Raw genomic sequence first — 25,000 nt, forward strand, 5'->3', positions numbered from 1 at the left:
CTGTGACTTACCAAAATGAAGTGTGCGCAGCGAGCTAGAACTAATTATACGACATAGTTGTTTTGATATTCCAAAGAACATTGAAGCTTTGAAATGTAAATGTACCGTACTACCATTAGTGATTTGCTATATGTGTGTGGTGCATGCTTGTATGTTTTAATATATTTTTTGCATGTGAATACTAAAGAATCAGTAAATATTACGTATGATAAACAAACGGAATAATCGTAAAAGAAGGCAGAGTATCAGAGAGTGGATTATGCATGTTGTGTCTCTAAATCACGGTACATGTACTGTGAGCATTTTGTTGCTGTTGAGTTTTTGAAGTTTATACTGTTTCATGAGAAAGTGTAATTTTGACTCCCCCCTACCCCATGTTGGGGCATCTGTGAACATTTTCAAACCCCTCAGTGGGGATTTGCATGGTTTGTTGGCCCAAACATGAGCCATTTGCAGCTTTTTTAAGAAGAAAACTTAGGCTTTAAATGTGGCTACAAAATCACAAGAAAAATTATTTAAGGTTACTGACCCAATGCAGTTTCTGTAGAACTTGGAGTGCTTCAGAAGATCTGGATGATGATTGAAAAAACTGAAAAAAAAAAACTGAAAAAAACTTTATTTCAACACGTGACATTGATGAGCCTAAAAAAGACTCGTTACAAAAATGTACGTGTATCTACATTAGTATATAGATTAAGAAAATACTAGACTAAGAATCTATAATAAAATTACCTATCCATACTATAAATTTATAATAGAATCTAATTAGAGCAGAAATTACAACGACACTCGTCCTGGCTCAACTTAAGTTTCTTTAGTTTGGCCATAAAATTCTTAAGATTTGGGGCCTCCCTAACATGCAAAGGTATCTTGTTCCAGAGGCGGCATGCAATATACGAAAAAGATCTGTGTTTAAAACCAGTATTAGGGGCCGGCTGATCGAGTCTGCTACCATTGCCGCGAAGATTGTAAACACAGTTTTTGATTCTAAACATATTACTTATATAATTGGGATAGCTTTTGTATACAAGTGTCAGAGCTTGGACCAGGCGCCTATGCTTAATGGAATCTAAATTATACTGCAACAAGATCTGCTCGTAACTAATAGACTTAGGTAGATTGAAGAGAGTTCTAAGTACGTAATAATTGGCATTTTCTAACTTATCAGATAAAGGTTGATTAATTCCTATTAGAAGAGCACTACAATAGTCAAAATGAGGTAGAATGTATGACTTATATAGTTTAACCGCAGTGTCACTATCAATAAAATTCCTGATTCTGCGCAAGGCGGCTATCTTTGCATGAATTTTACTAAGAACCAATTTAATATGTGAAGAAAAGGTGAGCTTATTGTCAATCGTCACTCCCAGCAACTTAAGTTCATCGATAGTCAGAATATTATTTGACTTTAGAGTGAGCTCATAATTATAGTTGGATTTGCCAACAATCATAGCCTGCGTCTTAGTGGCATATATGGTGAGGTAGTTATCTTCAAGCCAATGTGATAATCTCGCCAGGTCACTATTGATGTAGAATTCCAAGGTCGCGGGTGAGTTACTAGCAGCATAACCGGTTGCGTCATCTGCGTAGAGCCTCAATTCCATATTCTTGGTAATACGGGTTATGTCATTAATATATATATTAAACAAAAGCGGTCCCAGAAGAGATCCTTGCGGGACTCCACATTGGACTACACGCTAGTTGGAATAAGCGTTCTCTATCTTGACTCGTTGCTTACGATTAATGAGGTAAGAGCGAATCAGTTGAATGGAGTGGTCCAGAAGCCCATATGCCGCTAACTTTCTTATCAGGAGGCAGTGGCATATAGTGTCAAACGCCTTACTCAGATCTATAGACGCCGCAGAGACTGTTTGTCTCTCATCTAATGCTTCTCTCCAGTCCTCTGTGATCTTCAGCAGTGCCTTGCAACAAGAATGCCCCTTTAAGAAGCCAGACAGGCTGTCGGAGAGAAGACGGCGTGAAATAAAGTAGTTATACAGTTGATTATACATAATTCGTTCAAAAATCTTAGATACACAGGGTAGAATTGAGATGGGAAGATAATTAACTTTGGTAACTTCACATCCCTTTTTAAAAACTGGACTGATGTTGCTAGATTTCCACTCGCTAACCCAACAAGATTGTTCGAGACAATAATTTAACAAACGAGGCAAGGGGGTCGCCAGAGCAGGAGCAGACGCTTTCAGGAGCCTCGGGGGAATACCGTCCACGCCAGTTGCCTTGGATCCGTTTAGATCTAGTAGCAGGTCCAACACATATTTAGCAGTGATGGGGATGATGTGGAAGAAGATGATGGACAAGCACAAGCTCTGTTTTGTAGGAAGGGCAAGAGCAAGAAAAAGCCTGGACGAAAAATTAATTGGTCAAAAGCAGCTACACTGTGTACCCATGATTTAGTTGACATCGTGGTTAATGATATAAATTAAGACAAAATTAATTTTTGTCAACACAAAAAAACAGACAAATGGAGCAAATTTATTTACGAGGCTATTTTGCAACAGCTTAAAAGTAGGGCATCAGCTAGGGGTGACAATCAGATTACTTTTAACGTCAATCAGGTCAGAACTAAATTTAAAAAATGTATAAGCAAATGTAAACTAGACCCTCCGTGAGGGTACACTGGGTTGCCTGTGGTACGTGCACCGTTCCAGACAATTTTTTTCAAGTTGGGGGGTCATTAAGAAGTCATACCAGACGAGGCCCTTTGGCTCACAGTTCCTCACACGTTCGTACGACGAAACAGACCTGTCCTTGCGTAATATGTAGCTCTATCAGTGCACGATATCGTTTTGGTATTGTCTATCATTGTAGTGCCATGGTAGAAGTTTTGGGTAAATAGTCTGAGAAGACATGTGGTTACTAGCAAAGTACTGAACCCAGAAAGATTGAAGAAAATAAATGGGAAGTGAGAAACATTGGCTTCTGGGCTGACATGTTGATAAACTTCTTTTCACCACAAGTTTAAGCGTGCCCTCTGAGCATCTAAAAGCTTTGTAATGCCGAAGTTCACTGAAGTTAAGCCCTCTCGGGCGGGGTTAGTGTTTGGATGGGAGACCGAAATAATATAAAAGAGAAGTATCGGACCGAAAATACTATTAACGCTAACAAATGCGAACTCAGCAAGGTACAGATTTTGTTAGCTTGCTTTATGCAAAAACAAATATTGATGCACAAGTAAATAAATATTGATACACAGTTTTTAGAAAGAGCAGAAGGAAGTTTCCAGGACGATCGCTCGAGAATAACATATTTACGACATGAAAACAACATTAATTTTGAACCGTGAATATATAATATAAACAGTTACGATCAGCGACAAACATTTTGGGAGATTTTTGCTATGTTCAAATAAATCGCAAAATCGAAAGTGACATGGCCAGAATTCAGCGGGCGCCGCCGTGATTAAGTTACCACGGCATGTTTACTCGCCAAACAGTGAAGTATCTGTGTCAAATGATGGCAAGATACCGGGTTTTTGTAAGTTTCTTTTTCTGTCAAGTGTTATAAAGTTTGACAATGAAATGAGCGAAGTCAAAACAAAGATCACAATCGCCCACCATTGTTTCTGCAAAGTCAAAAATTTACTCTCCAAGACGAGGTTATTTATCACCAGGTAATTCCATCATTTTGGAAATAGCAGCTACTTTATTATTCACCGGCGTCACAATTTTTTGCTGATTTTGGGGCTCATTTTGTTGAAACTCAAGCACGCTTCCAACAGACCTGTTTATTTTCATGAAACCTTTCCTGCTTACACAGCAATACTAAAAATATCCTCCCGTATCACGTTTCAACCTTAAGCTCGAAAATTCAATACACAACATGATATTATAATTCACAAAGGCAGAAAATATCACAGAATCCTTTTCCACCGAAACATTTTATTGAAACAAACAACATAAGATGCACTAAAACGCCATTCGCGTTGCAATGACTTTCCATTGCTGGTTAACGAGAATAACAAACTCACGAGGCAGAATGTATATTTATATTTAATTAAGTTAGCACAACAGAAAAACGCTAACCTCATTTTGACACGAAAATGCTTTACTATTGCCATAAAAACTATCCAGTTAAGCTCGCATATTATAAAACATGATGAATTCATAAAGGCCACCTTTTCCAGCGAACAATTTTTTGAAACAAACAACATATTTGGTCTTTGAGGCGAAAATGGCGCAGTGGTAAGATCTCTGCCTTCCAACCCTAAGGTCCCGGGTTCCATTCCTGGTTCTGCCGAGAGTGGAATATTTTGCGACCTTCTTTCCCGCTGAAGCTCACTCAGCTTTCCATCCTTCCGAGGTCGGTAAACTGAGTACCAGCATGCATGGACTGCTTAGAAGCGGCTGCAATTTGCGCCTGTATATGCTTCCAGTCCGCTGGGGGTAAGTTGATCATTGTAAAGCGCCTTTGAGACGTTTGTGATAAAGGCGCTATATAAATGCACCACTTTACTTTTACTTTTTTACTATTTCATTGCGTGCGTGAAGACAAGAAACTCAATCGTGTCAAATTACTTCAGGTTCAAACCCTTTCCTGAAGAACATTTTCCTTGAATAACAAGAAAATGCTTTACTATTGCCATAAAAACTATCCAGCACACATATCATAAAACATGATGATTTCATAAAGGCCACCTTTTCCAGCGAACAATTTTTTGAAACAAACAACATATTTGCTATTTGAGGCAAAAACCCCTTCCTATTTGATCACAGATCCACTTAAGGTGTTCGATTCGTTCTCTGTCTTTGTTGAACCCACAAGTTACCAGAGAATTTTCCATTTGGTTTCAGTGTTCTACATAACAGCGCGCTCGGTAATTATTATTGTATAAATGCAGCTCACTCTGATTTCTGCTCGGCGGGCGACAGATTGTTGTCGAAGTCCATTACTCGTCGCTTTTGAGACTCCAGGTGTTGGTTTCCACAGCCTGCGTAGTTTACCCAACTGACTTTCCATTATTGAGCTCCATACGGGTATATTTTGTTTAAGGAACCACGAAAACGCCATTCGCGTTACATGACTTTCGACGCCATTGCAGGCTAAGTTAATGATTCTACTGTGTCCACTAGAGAAATCTACGCAGTTCCACTACCCTCTCGATCCTAAGAAAATACGCGCAGAAGGCTCTATGCACAAAGACACCACTTACCAGGGGAGTGACAGGCAAGACTTTTACCGACACGGAAAAAAATACTAAAAAAAAAAAAAACGGAAATCTACCTAATTTCCGACTGGGTTTGCAACCCAGTAACAAGCAGCCCTGATGTCCAATTAAAACATCAACTGGCATTGAATATTTTCAGGTAGAAGGAGAATTAGGGAAGTGGTTTAACCAGCTTTTTCCTGTTGTACGGACCAGGGATTCATGCCAGCCTGAGCATGCAGTGGAACCTTCATCTTCAGAGGGGGTAGATAGGGGTAAAAATGATGATGCAAATTCATCCCCAGGGTATGAAGAATATACAGAGTCAAGAACAGGTACAAATTAAAAATGTTTGCTCCTAAAAGGTCAAAGGTAGAAGAAAATCAGCAAAAAAGAGGATGTTGCTAGTACATGTACTAATTTAAAAGTGCTTAACCTTATGAAAGATGTTGTAAAGAATGATCCCACTAAAGAGTTAATTGAGCTGATGAGATCAGAAATGGCACAATCCAGGGAACAAGAAATGTCAATTTTACAGGTTATTTGTTACAGTCCAATTCCAATGTAGGATGTAATAGTCAAATGAACCCATCCTCTTCTATATATCGTAGCTCCTGGAAATGTTACCCAGGACTTATTATCACATGTAGAGAAATTTATGTTATATATATATGCATTTCGCCGGTAAAATTATAAAATAGTAAAAGGTAAAAACTGTTAAAATGTTTGACTAAACGTTTTCGATCTTGCGATCATCTTCAGAGTGATTAAATTGCATAAACCAACTGTTTTATATTTGTGGTTACGCTCTCGCGGAGAATCATCACACGATTAAGAACACACTTGATTTTGCGGATAAACTCAACGATCAAACGATTGAAGAAGATGAAATTGTTGTCTCCTATGATGTCACATCCTTGTTCAATGAAATCCCCTTGGACGAAACCATCAACCATATCATCGATCAAATTTAGAACCAACAGAAACTGCCCCAGATCGCACCAAGGCCAATTTTCAAAAGGCTTCTGGAAAGAGTCACCAAAGGCACCACTTTCACCTTCAACGGGAAACTGTACTAACAAGTAGACGGCTGCAGCATGGGAAACCCTCTTTCACCCACATTGGCAAACATCTTCATGTGAAAATTGGAAGCCGATGTTGTAACACCTTTAAACCTTCCTTTCTACAACAGATATGTAGACGACTGTTGCACAAAAAGGAAAGCCAATGCCCCGGACATTCTTTTTGAAAATCTCAACAGTTACCATCCAAACATCAAGTTTACAGTAGAAGAAAACCCAGATCACTTCCTGGACACCGCCTTTACCCATCAAGAGGGAAATTTTATTACTAAAGTCCACCAAAAACCAGGGAAACTACAAGTCCACTGGAAATCGGCACATATACACATCCCACATAAATGGAAACGCAACACTATCCCAGGTGCACTCCACAGGGCAAAACGAATAGCCACCAATTGGCAAGAAGAAGTACAAGCTATCAAACAATCTTTCATCCGATCTGGATATCCCGCCAAATTCGTTAATGAGGTTATTAACGATTTTGAAAACCCAACGGCAAGAGATGATGAGATGATTATCCCTGTTCACTGGTTTGATGAAAGAACAAAAATCGGTATTCAATTACCATTTTGTAGGAGAAATGAATTTGAAAGTAAGAAATTCTTGACAAAACTTAACAAATACACCAAATGGACATTTAACTTCCATATTTTGTGGCAAACACGCAAGATCGAAACTCTCTTCAAACTCAAAGACAAAAACATTCATCCATCACACGTAATATACATAGGCACGTGTACTTGCAATCAAGCTTACATTGGTGAAACGGCACGCAATCTGGAAGTACGTGTCAACGAACATTCCGATATAAACAAACAATCGGAACCGGCCAAACACCTAAAGAAACACCCCGAACACAAATTCACATGGGACGTTTTGACTTCGGCTCACTCATGGACAAAGAGAAAAATAAAAGAGGCATTTTACATCGCTCGCTTCAAACCAGTCCTAAATAAACAAGTCCAGTCATTCCACCTTACTCTATACCCCATGGGAACAGGTATTACGTAACCACAAATATAAAGCAGTTGGTTTATGCAAATTAATCACTCTGAAGATGATCGCAAGATCGAAAACGTTTAGTCAAACATTTTAACAGTTTTTACCTTTTACTATTTTATATGTTATATAATTATAACAAATAAATACTGATAAAATTACAACAAAAACAGTGAGGAAGTGTAATGACCCTTTTCTCTGTTAACCTTTACCCAAATGCAACTATAAAAATAATCAACATCAGTGGAACAAAGTTTTATGAACAATGACATTTTAAAATTGCCGAAGATCGAAAATGCAAATTACAAAAAAAAAAAACAGTTTAAGGGTCATTCCTACAACTTGCTGTTGTTCATCAGCATGATTCAGTTGTTAGACTAAATGCTTCCTTTTTGCTTTCCCATTTAGCATTATCTTATCTGTTAGGGCTGTCTGTAGATTTACCTGTTTAGATTTGTTATTTTAAAAGCAGATTACCAGATAATTCAATTCAGATTGAAAGGAGTGAGGTAGCGTTGAAGGCTGAGTGATTCACTCAATTTAGTATGGAAAATCATTATATATTTGAAGGGATAACTAGAAAAAAGCCCCAGATGATCTCTGATCATCCACAGGACTCCCCTCTAAAATTGTCTTTTGGTTACTTGTGAAATCAAAAGAGAGTTTGACATGACATTGAGAGTCACTTTGTCCTTTTTCCATGCACCACAACTTGTAGAAAATCTAAACAGTTACCAATTTAGCCTTTCTTTTTTCGTGTTTGTAACTTAACAATGTCAAAAGAACTAATTCCAATTCGGTCTGTAATCATGCAAGTGACTGAAACAATATTGGATGAATGCATAATGGTTGTCTTATTTAATTTTTAATCACGAATATTATTGTAATCTGAATTGGACGGCATGAAGTTGTGTTGAGTAATGATCAATCAAAATTTGAGGAAAACAGTGACAGTAAGGAAAGTGTTAATTAATTTCGGGTTTAGCCAGTTTTCTTGTTGTCTGTTGTACCTGGTTGCTTCATTATTTGCAACACAAATTTGAGTTTTCACAATAAAAGCCTCTATAACAAAACTCAGTGTCGATGTGGAAGCTCGTCCCTACTGTCGCACAAGGTACATTGTAAAGGGCAAACCCTAACTTTTTGCAACTAGTCTTGGGTAAGAGTGATGAATACGTTTCCAGTATTCTTCTCCAGCCAAAGTTTCTTGCGTAAGGCATTCCTTACTTTTTGTGCTTCACTGGAAGTGTCTTACAGTTGAACAGGTCGTCACTTGCAGCAACTTTCTTACTTCCTCTCGAGTTCTTGCTTGAGTGTTTAGATCTTATAAGAAACGATTTAGAAATACATGAAGCAAGAAATATAAGTGATACAAACCGACGTTTCGGTTCATCTTGCGCCATTATCAAGGCATTATTGCAAAGAACATAACACTGCTGTTCCGAACAATTTCTTAGCACGCTTCAATGTAATCAAGAAATGCACGAACAAATTTGACTGCCTTTTTAATGAAATGTTGTGTATTCAATATCTTAAACCAGCATTGAATGTACAGTCGGATTCTCTTCGTCCTAAAGTATTCACGTAATTAGCTTGGCACTCTTTTATGCAAATTCGTTTCAACTTAGCCTTTTCACAAACCGCATTTTATCTTTGTAACCTTGATAATGGCGCAAGATGCATCGAAACGTCGGTTTCTATCACTTGTATTTCTTGTTTCAAGTGTTTAAATCAAGTGTCAAATCAATCTTTTTCGATACAGCGTCCCCTCGGTCAGTGCACACATTGTGAAGAATTAAGCACGCAAGAGTTGCTGTGCGCACCTCATCTCTTGCACTTTCTCAACAATACCCTCCACCTCCCTTTCAGTTGCCCGTAAGCGCCTTCAGTTACCATGCGTACATGTACTCGGCTCAATCTATAATTAAAGCCTCTGTTGTGGAGTAAGAACAGCATTCGTATATGGCTTTATGAGCCAAGTGCACAAAGGAAAGGTAGAGTCCCCAACTGTCATGGGTGGCACCGCCACACCATCCACGGATTGTCCAATGTTTGAATACGTAACCATAGGTCAGTGGACTTAAATATTATAGCGTCATGCGAATTTCCAGGGAAGCCACGACTGGCCCACACAAATCTATACTGGTAGTCAACCATAGCCATAGGAACTATCGAATGGAAATTTTTAAACTTATGATATTCCTTATTGCAGTTCCCCGGGGGGGCACTTGATCGGAATATGACAGCTATCAATACCGGCCTAGCTGTAGGGGAATTGCCATAGCTCATCTATGTCCTTTATTTGCTTCTTAAAACCTCAGATCTTGGCATGTGCTTTGAAATACTCTCTTCCCACATACAGTCGATAATAGGTTGTGAAACCTCTCGTACAATAGTACATACGGTTGAAACCCTGAGTCCTGTCATTTCTGCAGTGGTGTAAAAGTAGTCGCCCCTACAGTACCTAACCTGTATAAGCAAACTCTGGGAATATATGATCTTCTGTTACAGTTTGCCTTTCCAGTTGGTTTCTGATTTGACTCAAAATATATAGAAATGTTCCTCGTGTTACCCTGAATGTTTTATTGAATCTGGCTTCCGAGTAGTCGTTCCAAACAGTGTGCCACCATCCACTGTTTCTCAACAGCCGCCGACACGTGCGAATAGGTTCTACGACATCGTTTCGTTGGATCAGTGCCAGCAGTAAAAGAATGCAAGTACTTAAAACGTGCCTCCGTCTTGACACCAGGTTCATGACGGACGGCGCCTTCTGATTCTGCCAAGCATAGATATCATGTAAAATGATCGAGACTGCCGGATCCTCGACTCATCATCCGCCATGTTGGACTTAAAACGTCATAAGAGTAACGTTTAATTCGACCCATTTAATTCTACGTCTGACTCAACGTCGAATTAAATTCATTTGAGTCGACCCAAATAGGAATTTGATTCGGCGTATGAAAAGTTCGACGTTTGAACCGGGCCTATTAAAGACTGGTCGGAAATTAATAAGGTGCAGGGAAACACTGGGTTATTGCACACGGGTAACACTACATGACGCCTCGCCGAGGACAAAACCACGCTGTGTTGCATATACGTTTACAAGAGTGCGGAAAAATATTGCTTCGTTGGAGAGAATATGTTATCTATCTATCTATCTATCTAACTATCTATCTATCTTAACACCGGAACAAATTAGCCTAAAACCGCATTTTTAATTTGTAAATTTGAAGTATGAGAGCGACGCCAGGTGTTTTGCTAACATTAATATTTCGAACACTTTTTGCCCTAGTCACAATATTTATTTCCTGATTATATCGGGAATGAAATCTATTGAATTTATTTCTTAGAAATTTCTTGAGAAGACAACAACCTGTTTGTTGCCCTATTTATAGATGTATGCAGTTGATTAGTATGCGAAAATTAAGCAAAAAGTGCAAACACAAGGGTCGTTACAGGAAATTATAATTTTGAGATGACTTTTCTTATCTGCCACCCGGGTGTAGACTATAGTTCCGCTCTGCACGAGGAATATTTTAAATTGAATGTTCTTGCAAATAACAGTAATTTTGCTTTTCCTTCTTGGAAAAATGACAGCCTCATGTGAACATGGGTGTACACTGTGCTGTGGTTACTGTAGAGATCGGCTACTAGGTTTATATGAGTTTTGCCTCCAAAGGACAATTCATTGATGGACAATAAATCAAAGGGTTCTTTTATTTAAAAGGGGTCTTCGAGAGATTGCAGCGAGTAAGCAATCATTGCTTATTTTAATGATCTGTTTTTATTGCGTTACACTTACTGCTTCGGACAAGCGCTTAGTGAGCGCTTTCGAACAGCTATGGCCCCCAAATTATTATTCTGCCAAGTTCATGAAGTTGATGCTTTTTGAGAAACGAAGACTGAGACTGGCATAAAAACGTCAATTGGCATTATTTGAAGAGAAAAAAATATCTGACGCAGTTTGATTGATTGTGCACGCTAAGTTGTTATACGTCAGTTCTCCGGCGACAGTAGGAAAAATGCGGTATTAAACAAGCAGAGAGCTTTAACATTAAATAGATTCTTTAAATAAACCAAGCCGAGAAAGAAGGGAGTCGAACATTGGGAATTTCATATGTCTTGGAGGAAAAATGCGATGGTAGTTGAAGACCAACTTTTCAACATGCTTATATAGTTACACGAGTAATTAAGGAGCTGACATTAAGATAAGTTATTCAACGTCACTTATACTGGAGGTTGTTGATCAGCAGGCTTCAAAAAGCGCGTCACTTAAACTGAATCCGAAACTAGAGCGGAAAATTACTGCGAAAGTCGTTGACAAACTTGACTTGAATTCGTCGGCCATGCAGAGTCACCGTGAAGATTCAAGGCCTGAATCAACAACCTGTCATTGCAGAAGTTTGATTACTATCTGGGCGAAATATCAAGTATGTTAACGATGTTTTGGAAATCGTTCCCGAAAAAGGAAAGCATCTTGTTTTTTCTTCACTTTATGGTCGGAAGTTACTTCCAGTTTTGTACAACAACTTCAGTATCAAATCATTCTGCGGTGAAAATTGCTTTCGTTCTCGAGCAAGGCCAAAGCGAGGATTTGAATTCAGCTTTCGATGTTTTTTTGAAGGAAAGTATCATGGATTCGTCTCTCCATAATGTCGAAGGAATTACATTGGAATGGAAAGTAAAGGATACGCCATATTCATTTTGGAGAAAAATCGAAGAAGACATAATCGTCAGAAACGTTAGCTTAGTTCTTAGTTTTCTTCCATCACGCAAAAACCAAATACTGGTAGATGCATTAAGCAAAAGTATTGTTCCTATAATTGGACTTCAAAGTTTAAGGGAAGTCGTCTATAGCATGCACCAGGTAAGATATTCAAGTAGTCCTCTCCAAATGAAAGCAGTATACATAATTCAGCACTAAAATGTTTGATAACGCCAGTTGGTACATGCGTGATAATGGAACGTGTAAATATTTGACGAAGCTTTATGTGTAAACACTTATTTGAATTCACTTATTGTATAGCACACCAGTGCTAGTTTGCAACTTGTCGAAACAACTACTGAGGATCAAATCGTACAGGCGCAAGGTCATCAGGTAGAATACAACGGATTATACGGGGTTAGACAGGCAGGGAATATCATACCATATTGGTTTGGGACCTCAAGCCGATGATAACATTTGATTACGAATTGCTGTTTTTCAGTTTAACTTTCAAATCGACTTTCGATTCTCGACTAACTATCGTGTAGATAAAAATTTCCTTTGGAGGGAAATTTGCAAGTACATTGATGCACCGGCTTTATTTTGCTTCACAGAAAGAAAAGCAAACGCTACGGGGCAAAACGGATATGCCAGCAGAAACCAATGCAAAGAAAAGAGCATTTTAAAATAAGCAAACGACTTCCTCGTTAAAAGCTAGAGGCCTGCTTGCGTAACAGTTTCAGTCCGAGAAATTTCCATTTTCGAAGACGAATGATTACCACTAAAAGCATTACATGGACAGCTTTCTCCTCAAACAATGCTTGTATGGAAAACGTGTTCTGATCAATACTTTTGTCGCGACACTTTGTAAATTATTCTTTCCATTGGCGGGTTTGAGCTTGATCTTAATCAAAATGGCTTCCATTTGCAGTTATCACGACAAAGGGAAGACAGAACTTTGAAGTTATTCAGTTGATTATGCATTATGATTTTCGGTCGTTCAGTACAACGTGGTTCGTTTCTTTGCTTCCTTTTCCTCTTCTTTTCAGTAACTTGTTTTAACAGAACAGTATAAAGGTATTGTTTTACCGAATGATTCTTGTTCCCTCTGTCACCTACAATGATGACAGTGGGATAAAGTGTATCAAAACATATGGGGCTCTTTTTAAAAGAAAAGGATAATTCTATTGATTCCCCCTAACCTACCCTCCAAAAGTATAGTCTTCAAAATTGTTCAGGGGAGGGGGGGGGGGGGGGGGAAGAGAAAATACGGAAACCTGTAGTTGTGGGTGGGGACCAAACTTAGGCGTAATCTGCCACAAACGATGGCGGGAAATGGGAAGGTCTTCTCAAGCCTTTTGACCAAGACTGTAGATGAATTGAAAGTTTTTTCCACAATTGTACTTTTGCAAATCGGTAAGAGCTTCCGAATATTCTAATACGGCAGGGGATAAAAAAGATACGCCATGAACTCTATCATCATCATCATCATCATCATCATTACTTTTATTGATTGAAACAAACATTCTGTTTTTTTGTTGTTGATATTTTTCAAGGAAAGAGCAATGTATGCATCAATGCTGCCCACGGAGGACTTACAGGCCAGAGTTCTCACCGACTTAATAATGGAGTTCGAGGAAAGCAGATTCGCTTGCATTACAACCGAATCATCTCTGGAAGACCCTTTTCTCTGGCACCTTTCTCAGTACATATCAAGTGATGGATCACAGGGAAAATCACCTCGGTGCTTAGTTCTCAACTCAGGTATTTCAGTGGAAGAGTTTAGCGCTCATTTAGAAGACATTCACGCAGGCGACATCCACTTGATTGTCGTCCACTGCAAAAGTAACGAGAGCGTTGAAATACTGTCGATGGTTAGAACCCTTAATTTTAAAATACACTACCAAGATTTTGTGTGGGTATTTACCGATAAAGCTGTTGGTGCAGAAGCCAAAGACTTCCCTGAGGGATCAATTGGGATTCTTAAAACTCAAGAAACTAAGAAAAACGGGATGTTAAAGCTGTACAGAGGATTGTTAAAGGATTGTGTGAGGCTACTTGCCAATGGCTTGAAGCACTCTCTTGACAGTTCATCTCATTGTTCAAAACCGAAGTGCTTAGAAGGAAACCATTTTAATGCTTTTAAAAGACGCCTTTACAGGTGAGAGAAAGTAATGAAGGCTATACTACTAGTGCTTCTCCTCAGTCCTTGTGGTTTGATGCCGGGATAACATAAGGCTTCACTAATTTTAACTTGTTCCCAACCTAAGAGCTTACATTATGCTAAGGTATGTGGCCTAATCACTCAATAACTCAGCTCTCTTAGAATAAATGTGTCTTTGTCAATTACTTGCGGCCGCGCGGGATAAAAAACAAGCCTAGCGCCTAACATGCCACCCTGAATACGATTCTGTAGCTAGGCGGGACCAACTTGTCCTTTCTCAACGACAAATAGGTAAATTATTCCAGAAGCGAGACCTCTTCCCATTAATCACTAATGATAAATTGAATCTTCACAGGGAAATTATAAATCAGAGTTTCCCTGGAGAAACTGGACCCGTTCAGTTCTGTTCACACGGAGAGCGAATTGCTTTTCAATTCACTATCGTCAAAGCAATGAGGGCACCTGAAGGAGGGTTACATTGGTGCGTCATGGGACATGATTACCCACAGTGGAACCAAGGCAGTGGCCCTCGTATATTTGAGCCTTTCCTGCCAAAGGACCTTCCGAGGCCTCGTCACTTGAGAATAGTTTCTATCGATCATGCGCCCTTTACAGTTGTTCATGGGGTGGACTACAGTAGTAGGCTGGGCACTAGCTGTCCATCTGGTTCAGTTCCGTGTGAAAAGTACATATCGCGTGATAAAGATCTATTGGGTGGCGATGAAGATAAAATGAGGGCATCAAAGATCGATTCCAAAATAATGCAGTGTTGTTACGGCGCAATGATAGACATTTTAATTATTCTAAAAGAAATGGAAAAGTTTACATTCGATCTTTATTTAGTTGCCGACGGGAAATATGGATCGGTGGATCCAGAAACCAATCAAATGAACGGGATGATTGGCGATGTTTCCCGAGGATCGGCCGATCTTGCGCTCGGGTTTATAACGATTACCGAAGGACGCTCAACTTACGTCGACTTCACGACTCCATACATGGGCACAGGCTTGATATTTCTCGTCAAGAAAACAAAATCAAAGAATGAAAATTTCGCGGAATCAATAAGTGATATGAGACTGATGAGCTCGTTTAGTACAGATCTCTGGTTTTCGTGCTTAGCGGCATTTTTTACTGTCGTGGTGTCTGTATGGTTGATTGAGAAATCATATTATAGAAACCATAAAAGTTCTCATCTTCTACCCTTTGAATTTATAATGTACGTTTATGGAAATATATTCCAGGTGCCGCTCACGAAAGTTCAAGCCAAATCATTTTCAGTTTCCTTTGTAATGTTGGTAGCGAACTTCGCGGGTCTGATTCTAGTGAGCTCATACACTGCAAACTTACTTGCTTCTCTTATTACTGTGGATGAGGTCAATGTCGTGTCAGGAATCGGAGACCCAAAGGTAAGTCTTGTAAAGAGAAACGACAGGGTTATCTCCAACCTCGTTCCCAGGGCCTCTCTTATGTGCCTCCTTTGTCGTTGAGAAGGCAGACCGTGGTTCAGGCTGGTTACGTGGCACTCCGACAAACATTTTCCCACAAGGGTAGAGTTTTCGTTATATTTTAATCTCGCAGCTGGGCGATAGCGTATTCGTTGACGACATTTTTTAAAGTAAATAATGTTACCTTACATTTTGAAAAAAGGCAAAAGAGCTGATGATGTATTCCCACAGGAGCTGAATTCCCACAAAAGCGGTCAAGACCTCTGATGTCGAGCAGCGGCGATTTAGTGGCAACTGACTTTCACAAAAATAATTGATTTCGAATTCGTTAGTTGCTAATGTTGCTTCTACAGAACATACACTGTTACAAAACAATACACCGAACTGAGCAAACACTACGTTTGCTTGATAAAATGTCTCTTTTATTTTACCGGCGCTAAAAATATACTTCACGATTTGTGTTATAAACTAAACGCTAAGCTGTGTACAGTGTGGGGGGAACTTCAGTTGTAAAACTATCTTTACTCTCTACAACAACAATTTACACGCAGTTGATTGTTGAAATATAAATAAGTCAAAACTGTCTACTCGCTGTACAAGTTTGCGACTTAGGAATCACTTTGTTTAACGTTTGAAATCAAAAAAACAAAATATAATACCTGCACATGTTCATACAGGGTGCGTTCGATTGAGAAATCCGAAATTAGATCTTAAAATCTGGATTTTAGGATTTCCAATCAAACGCAAAGTCTGAAAACGGATTTTGTCGCCGAAGGTCAAGAATTTAAGATCTAAATCCGGATTTCACAATCGAACGCATCGCTGCATGAACATGTTTGTTTCCCATGGATAAACGTTTCGCTTGTTTTCTTGTACGGTAAAAACTATTAGCATTCTTCATCGACTGCTCACTTGAGCTTGAATCCAGACCTTCACACGGCCGACACCGGTGAAAATTCGAACGACGCGAGTGTATTTTCTGTTGCGTCTGATGGATTTGACAACAACCTTTTGCCTCTGACGTCGAGTCAATGTGTAGTACGTATAACACCTTGCTGTGAAACGTTTTGTCGATGCTCGTCTGACCACAAAATCAAATGCGTGCTGACATTCCCTCAAAAGCAATGATGACAAGGCCTACATTGCCTTGCCTCCCCTCCCCTCCCCTAACACATATTTGGTTTATCTCCCAGATTTTGGGAAGCACGTGACCAACCTGAACCAGGGTCTTTCTCAACGACAAAGGACGCAGAGAAGTGAGATCCTGGTAACGAGGTCGGGTTATCTCAAGGCAAAGGAAAGGAAAGGATCTTTATTTAAGTGTCTAGTCGTTCTAGCGCTGGAGAACTAATTGGCGACACGGTAAACTGACATTAACAATCAACCTAAATCAAGTCAAATGTTGGATTTTGAGGAGAGGGGAAAACCGGAGACCCGGAGAAAAACCTCTCGGTGCAGAGAAGAGAACCAACAAACGCAACCCACACGTGACGCCGAGTCTGGGAATCGAGCCCGGGCCACATTGTTGGGAGGCGAGTGCTCTCACCACTGCGCCATCCCTGCACCTGATAACGAGTGTTTGATCCTTTGAATCTTCTTATTACTATGACCGAAGGCTATGCGCCTTCAATAGTGATCCCTCATATTTGTTTTTCCTTCTTTGGGGGAAAGCAAATTTCTTACGCATTTGTTAAATTTCCCTTTCAATTCAAATTTCACTTTTGTCTTTTTTCGCTTTGTAATATCAATATATTAATTTTTATTGTTAACAACCATTCCATTAATGCGCCGATCAAATCGAAACTTCAACAGACTGTCTTCTTTGCCCGGGGAGTGGGGTGGGGAAAATTGAACCAGAAGTGTCAGCAATTTTTTTTTCGGGCGCCGAAGTCGCTGACAGGTATAAAACACTTGTTTGGACAAAATGGAAGAGTTTAAAGGAAGAGATATAGCATTTGTGAGCGATTGGCTTACAAAAAAGATCTTCAAAAGCTGTCTGCAAAGGAATTTTGGCTGCGTAATTCGTCTTTGTCATACTATAGAGTGAATACAATATGGTACGTTTTCACACCCTCCATTTCATTGTTAAAGCTCTCAATGCTGTAAGTTTCTGTTAGAAGTAATCAACCGACACTGAACAATTTAAAATACATGCAGTCGTAAACTCTCTAGGCTCTGTTGTTGATAAGTACACAGTTCCCTCCTTAAACAACCTTTGCCGTGTTTCGGGGTTAGAGCAGCTTATACTTGCTTATTGACATTGTCCGACTTAATCAATTCAATTTTCAAGTCACTTTTAATAGTTTCAATATTAAAATTGTGTTTTTGTAGTAGCTCAAGTCTGGTAAAAACGGCACCATCATATAAAGGGTCACGAAACATGTGTTAGCATGTTATACACAAGCTTTATTTAGACCACAGGAGCCGACGACGATTGTTCTTTAGTAGGGTATGACAGACAAATCCAACGATAGGGTAGGACATTTGAACACTATTTTGGGCCGAGGGGGCGGGAATTTGAACGATCCAATCTTCAAAAGTTCAAATGCCCGGGCGGGGGGATGTTGAAGTTTCGAGTTGATCGGCGCATGACGAGGAGGCAAAACAAAATGTGCTTAGTTGCCGAGCCATGCATGGGACCGAGGTTGCAGTTATCCATGTTCTGAAAGAAACTAACAAGCATCGAAAGAAAGCCTTTGTTTACCTGATAGAAACAAGATCGCCAGCGACGTCTTTGCCATACATTTGCAAGCCAGCTTGTTGATCAAGCAACTGCACAATGGCTCCTTTTCTTTTCTTTTCTTTTCTGTTGTAGTTGGTCGACCCCCCAGAGGGATTCACATTTGGAACATTAAAAGACACCAGCATTGAGGACTTCTTTAGAAATAGCCAGAATTCCAGACTAAGAAAGATATACGAGAACATGAAAAAACACAGCGTGGATTATTTCCCGGATGGAGTGAAAAAAGTCATATCAGGGTACTGTTACTACACTATTCACTATTTACAAAGAAGTTCCAAGTAAATGTTGTTTGGTTAGGGTAACAATTGCCACTTTCAATGTGAACCAAAATTTAATTCATACCAGCAGATTTTGTAAAAAGGCTGAATTAACTTTACACCGCGCATCTCATACTTCGCATAACATTGCGACTTCGAATTAAGATGGCGGCGTTTCTTGCCGGTCATCTGGAGAGAGACAACAAAGGCCGCTATTGCTGTTCAAAAGCTTTTAGCAAAATCACGATAACTGCTTTCGGTTAAGAAGTTGTTGTTTTGGAACTCGCCCCAGTGCTTTCGCGGAAAATGATCATTTTGAAGTCGAAATTACCCCTTTGCCGTTCTTTTGTCGTCGTGTTACGAAGAAACGAGCATGGTGTTCCCCATTTTAATGGTTTTATTTACTCGTAATAGGTACACGGAAAACATATTTTAAGGAGAAAAGTAGTTTGATTGTACAAGTTATGGTATTTACTTATAAATGACGTTAAACTGCATTTGGAGCCAGACGACTGAGTGCAAGGTGATGACTGTAGCGGTCCAATTTTCTTACGTTTCTTTGCAAGATAGAGCAATTAGAATGACTGTACAAAAAGATTATATCCCGGACAAACAAGTAGTCTCAAGTTTTCAGTAATATTTAGTAGCTTTTGCTGTATAACAACAAATTTTCCGGTTGATCAAGTTTTGAACTCTTCTCGCGTAATTCGGAAAAAAAAAAACACTTAGAATAAAGGCATGCAGCACGAAAGCAAGCACGGTGACCCCATCTTGTTATTGCATTTTTTAAATGTCGTATGTATGAATATCAATTGAGCCAAGTTTGACAAAAATCTTGATAGAACGTCATTTCAATGGGAATTACCTCAAGGAAGAAAAACAGAAAGCAACTCTGAACAGTTTCATTGTTATCAGGGAGTTTACTTTAAAAAAATGGCCCTGCACGGGGCGTACGTGCCGTTTAAATTTTGATACATGCACGTCATGCTCATAATGCACCTATCAATGTTAAGTCCCAGGGAGGGGGGGTCGGGCATGGGGTGGGGATTTTGGCATTTTCATTTAAAATAATTCAAATTCCCCACCCTGGGACAAAATAATTGGTCAAAATGTCTACCCGGCGGCAAGTGAAGGTGGTAAAATGTCCTTTGTACGATCAAAATCGCTAGCCTGGGGACGTCACATACGATCAAAATCCCTATCCTGGGGACAGACCTCACGATCAAATTCCCGTGTAGCCCGACCCCCCCTTCCTGGGGCTTAACATTGATAGGTGCATAACTTTACAACGATGTGAGATAACCAAATTTGAGGTCACGTGGGTGTGGATGGATGACAACTTGATTTCGTTTCGTCTTGAAATGATGCCTTCGTGATTTCATATTGTGTTTACATGATAGTACTCTTGACGTTAAGTAAATACATGTGTGAATCGAAAACACAAATATGGCGGTCATTAACGCATGCGCTACCCGTTCTAGTCTACTGAGAGGTCAAGTTCATACCAACAAGAATGGTTGATCTCTATTGCGGGATTTCGTACCAGGGTGAAGTCACGCCGGTATGAGTCGCTCCTGTATGACATAAACGAATAATACAGTACCACGAGAGGGAACCCGGGTGAAAATACATGTACGCCGGTGCAAAATTCGCCCCAGTATCTTGTAAACACTACTTCAGTTGCCAGTTGTTTTCCAGGAACCACGTGAAAATCAAGTGAAGGGCAAGGCAAACAAGATGAATTGTTATCGTTTGCGTTTAATTAAAACTGAGAACATCTTTAGTGTATTAGTGTGATAGTAGAGGAAGTGAGTACCTGATGAAGAAATGGTGGTGCACACTTTCCACGTCGAACGACTGAGAAGAATCGCAAAGAGTTGCATTTTTAGATTGTCGTCGTTCTGCTTTAAAATTAGGGAGGTTAAGCAAAAGGTGAAAGACACGAGGTGACCATGCAGAGCTATTCTTTTTGCTAATCAAACCTATTGTTTTGTGGTGATCTAGTAGCCGTCTTCCTTGCTTAAGCTCCCTATTATAAGCTGCCTATAAGCCTGGTACTCAATAACGACGGAAGAATAAGCAGAAGCAACAAAAGAAGGCTCGTTAACTTGTCATTAATTTGTGTTTATTGTTTTAGCAAAAACTCAAGATTCTGCTGACGTTGCGTAGGTTCCTTGTGCGCATGCTTGCATGGTTCATGTGAACCAACTCCTAGCGTAACATCAGGGTACGCGCACCTCATTTGTTCGGTCTCTTTTCGTACACTTGAAAGAAAGAGACAAACGAAGACTAAATGAAGGGAATGGAATGTTGATACCGTACAACACGGATAATCTTCGGAAGGTTCTAATGTTAACCTTTCTTGAAAATTATCTCTGGAGTGCGCAAAATTCGTATCCTAGCGAAGAACGAGAAGCCTTCCACGAAAAGGTCTGGAGAGAGTGGAAAATGAAAGAGTGGTGACTGGAGAGAAGTCGCTTCCCAAGGCGTCTATTTCTCTCTCGCATCAGACGTCTTCACCTGGTAGTAGTTTGAAACAATTGTTCAAAAATAATACTTTTTTTCCCTTTTTTACAGCGAGCTTACAGCATTCATCTCAGAATCAAGTACAGGTTACGACGATCCCAACTGCACTCTTAAAGAAGACGGAATCGGTTTTGAGTTAGCAGGCTTGGCTTTTGCATTGCAGAAAAATTCATCATGGACAGCCTCGATCTCACGAGCCATTCACAAACTGAAGGCCCAAGACACCATCACTGAAATATTCAATAAATGGACAACATCAAGATGTAAAACCTCACAACAATCTGTCGTTGCGCATCGCATGGGACTTGATGAATTTGAAGGCTTTTTGTTCAATACAGCTATGATAACTGTGGGCTGTTTCCTTATTCTATTATTAGAGGTTTTCTTCTATCGCAGAATTACGCGCGCTAAGCGTAGTTTTAGCCCACAACAGAATGAAACTGATTTAAATGCGGCTAAATTGCCCAGAGTATCAACAATGACTAGTATTATTTTAAACGATTAGATAGTTAAAGCCGCGACTATAGTTAAAGCTAATGATGGTTTTGTACAAACAAAAACCCATCAAACACACAACTTCCATTGCGTTCTGATGGTAAATTGTTGTAATTCTTCTTCTTCTTTTTCTTACTTGTCAATTAACCCGCTTTACACTTTATTTCTCAGGAGTAAGGCAATTTCTTTTAATTATGAATTTATTTAGGTGCTACTGTGACGAAATTCGCATCTTTCCTATCTAAGCCATTTTAAGACATAAACATGTAGTCTACACGAGAAGAATGCTGTTTACTATTTTGAAATGTCTTTTTGTTTTTATTTTTAAGTGCTACTATGACGAAATTCGCATCTATCCTATCTAAGCCATTTTAAGACATAACCATGTGGTCTATACGAGAAGAATGCTGTTTGCAATTTTCAAATTTCTCATTTTGATCCATATATATTCAAGTTTTTAAAATATGCAAATTAATTAGCCAAGTGGTGACGTCATAAACTCAGCCAAATTTTGATCAAATATGATGAAAAATGTTATATCGGCCAATTTGAATGAGAAATACTTGATTCTTGGCAGAAAGATTCTAGCAGATGTGCTCCACAATATGAGCGTACCAGTTTTGTTACCATGGCAACACACTGGGTTCCAGACCTCCCTGATGTTAAAGGCTTTGCTGGCCACCTTTGGCGTTCTATTTTGACATTTGCCAATAGTGCCTCATCTGCATGATCCTGCAAGCATATAAATATGTTAGGTCGAGTTTGTGGCTGTTTAACTCATTTTTCTAGCTTGAAATCCGGTTGGAGGGGACTGGAAAAGAGTGAGTTGCCATGAGAAGCAATATCTTTATAGCTGAAGCTGTGTTGCCTGTAGAAGTTTTAGCCTACCAAGTGTCAATGGTCTCTGTTGCAAATTAACCGAGATAGCTCTATTTATATACTTGATGCTGTATTGGATTGAGGGAATGACGTCATCAGTCCTATAATTTGCATACTTTACACATTTTTCAAATTTAAATATCTCCGGAACCAATGCAGATATTTCCAAACGGTAAACGGCGTTTTTGATCTTTCCTGGAATTGTATATGATAAACCTAAAAAATCAAGGGATAAAAATTTGATCATAGTAGCACTTTAAGATTGGTATTCGCAAGGATTTCTTTTCACCAACACGATCCTTTGCATTTTTGTTTCTTTTCAAACATATTGTATAGATCCTAAAAGCAAGTGAGGATTACTTGAATTGTTTTTCCCAGTGCTATTTAAATTGACCCAACCAGCCGTCACTGAGTGGGAATTTGAAATTTATGGGACTTTGAGAAAGTCATTTAGACCATGTTAGGATATATTTTCTCTTGTTTTGATATTTCGTAAGGCACGGTCCAAACAATTTGTCGTTCCAATTTCTTGAAAAACAAAATTGGACTTTTTTCGCAGAGTCTGTAAGGGAACGATCCAATTCAGTAAAACTCCAAGCCCAAAGTATGCAGCGTTCACCCGGAGCGGGAAAACTTAAACTGGTGCCATAAGCCGACGTTACGCGTGGGTAAACCACTGTTTGCCTAAGATCAGTTAATTTATGAGTTTCGTCCACTTTGGTAAAAAGGAAGCCAAGCCCCAAAACTCGAAAAGCATAGGGTTTGATTACAGCCTTGTGAGCCGCTTACGGTTATTACACAGCTTGTTTCCTCTTTTCTCCTCTTTTCATTCTCCTTTTCTCGTTGTATCATTTTGTTATTGTGACGGTCACACGTGTTACGTATCAGCTCTCAGCTCTCTTTGTGGGTGCAGGGATGGCGCAGTGGCGAGAGCACTCGTCTCCCACCAATGTGGCCCGGGTTCGATTCCCAGACTCGGCGTCATATGTGGGTTGAGTTTGTTGGTTCTCTACTCTGCACCGAAAGGTTTTTCTCCGGGTACTCCGGTTTTCCCCTCTCCTCAAAAACCAACATTTCATTTGATTTGCGTTAACTTGTTAATTTCAATTTACAGTGTCCACGATTAGTGCTCTACAGCGCTAAAAGATTAGACACTTAAATAAAGTTCCTTTCCTTTCCTTTTTTTTCTCCATCCTTGTCTATCTTACTCAACAGTGTCCCATTGACTTAGCACACGAGCACTCTTCAAGTCATTTTTTGCAATTGTTTTGGTCGGCCGACAGGTCTAGTTCCCTGAGTCAGTTCGCCGTACAGGACACATTTACTGGTTTGTCATCATCTAATCTGCAAACATTTCTGCACCAGCGCAGTCGACTTCTAATCAGTCTCATTTCCACATTTCACTTCCTCATTGCGAACAAACTGATCCGATTTAGTATTCAATATTCATAATTAGGGGAAGGTGACGTTGCTGATTGTAAGTAGGGGTATGTTAGGAAACTGAAATTGCTCTTAAAGTAAATTTTAAATGTACATTAAAATAGAAGGAAGACTCTACTGAGAAAAAGTAAGTCAAAGAGAAAAATAAAAAGAAGAGAGGCGTAATGTTGGTACACACCAAGAAAAGATAAATCTATCAAGAACTCCTTACGGACTCCTGACTTTACACAATGTGATTTTTTCATTCCTATGAATTTGGCAATATTTTCTTTTAAAACTAAATTCAGCAAACCACTTTTCTTCATGAAACCCAGAAAGGACAGAATGCTTTAGAAAGAGGAATGCTGCCTATGACACAAGTGCACGTTCAATTATAACTCGGCGGATAATTTGAGAAGGGAATAAATGAAACTGCAAGAGTGCAAAACCGTAAGAGATCCTCGTTTCCCTTTTGGGACTGACAGACCCAACCTCGTTCCCAGGGCTTTTCTCCGCCGAGAGTATTTTCCCTGGGAATGTAAGATTTAGCCTGCATGTGTTGAAGAAAGAAGAGAAAATTGGGGCGAGAGATCGAGGCTTTCCTGAAACCGTTGGATTGTCTCGTTTCTATTATGTCGCTGATCAAGTGAACATGATTTTGCAACGAGATTATTACTATTTCCATCACGTTCAGCCGCGTAGTTTTGATAGAGAGTAGCGGGCAGGTTATATATGTCTGTTTACCCAAGCGTCAAAATCACGTCAAATGAACCAAACACTGCTGGCCTTTGTTGCCATGTGCTTAGCAGGTAGCACAGACTTCAAATCCCGACTTAAAATTCCCCCTTAAGAAGACATTAATCGTCAAATCTGCGCCTCACAGGAAATGGGACGCGTTTAAAAGCAGCAAGATTTTACTCAACCTCATTAATCAGAGCTTAAGGATTCTCACAATTTAGCGAGAAAATTTCCAAGTGATGTCTTCGCTAACAGTTCATTTCTCTGTGTGGTTAGTGCTTGTTTATCTGTTCACGGTGTCAGCTTTGCCAGGTAAGAGAATACAAAAACTTGTTTAATGACTTTACCGTTACATGAATTTCAACGAAACTGAAAATTTCA

General features: G+C 39.5%; 2 protein-coding genes across 6 annotated transcripts in view; both read left to right on the forward strand.

Annotated features, from left to right (window-relative positions):
- The window catches only part of LOC138045623 (glutamate receptor ionotropic, NMDA 2A-like), a 26,111-nt gene extending 1,972 nt beyond the window's left edge, over nt 1-24,139 (forward strand). For 2 of the 5 annotated variants that reach the window (XM_068892184.1, XM_068892186.1), the window contains 5 exons: nt 5,328-5,502; nt 13,510-14,114; nt 14,473-15,523; nt 18,378-18,541; nt 21,140-24,139. In XM_068892184.1, coding sequence (XP_068748285.1) covers nt 5,449-5,502; nt 13,510-14,114; nt 14,473-15,523; nt 18,378-18,541; nt 21,140-21,593 — 2,328 coding nt within the window. In that variant the 5' untranslated portion in view covers nt 5,328-5,448 and the 3' untranslated portion in view covers nt 21,594-24,139. Of the gene's footprint in view, nt 1-5,327; nt 5,503-11,206; nt 12,116-12,304; nt 12,347-13,509; nt 14,115-14,472; nt 15,524-18,377; nt 18,542-21,139 lie in introns of those variants that run through there. The other 3 variants (XM_068892183.1, XM_068892187.1, XM_068892188.1) reach the window with 3 other exon arrangements.
- A 340-nt stretch (nt 24,140-24,479) lies between these two features.
- LOC138044497 (uncharacterized) overlaps nt 24,480-25,000 on the forward strand; it is a 14,248-nt gene continuing 13,727 nt past the window's right edge. Inside the window, exon 1 of the mRNA XM_068891002.1 lies at nt 24,480-24,931. Within this exon, the coding sequence (XP_068747103.1) occupies nt 24,859-24,931 (73 nt within the window). The 5' untranslated portion in view covers nt 24,480-24,858. The remainder of the gene's footprint in view (nt 24,932-25,000) is intronic.

The sequence above is a fragment of the Montipora capricornis genome, chromosome 4 (genome assembly GCF_036669925.1).
Source record: "Montipora capricornis isolate CH-2021 chromosome 4, ASM3666992v2, whole genome shotgun sequence".
NCBI lineage: Eukaryota > Metazoa > Cnidaria > Anthozoa > Scleractinia > Acroporidae > Montipora > Montipora capricornis.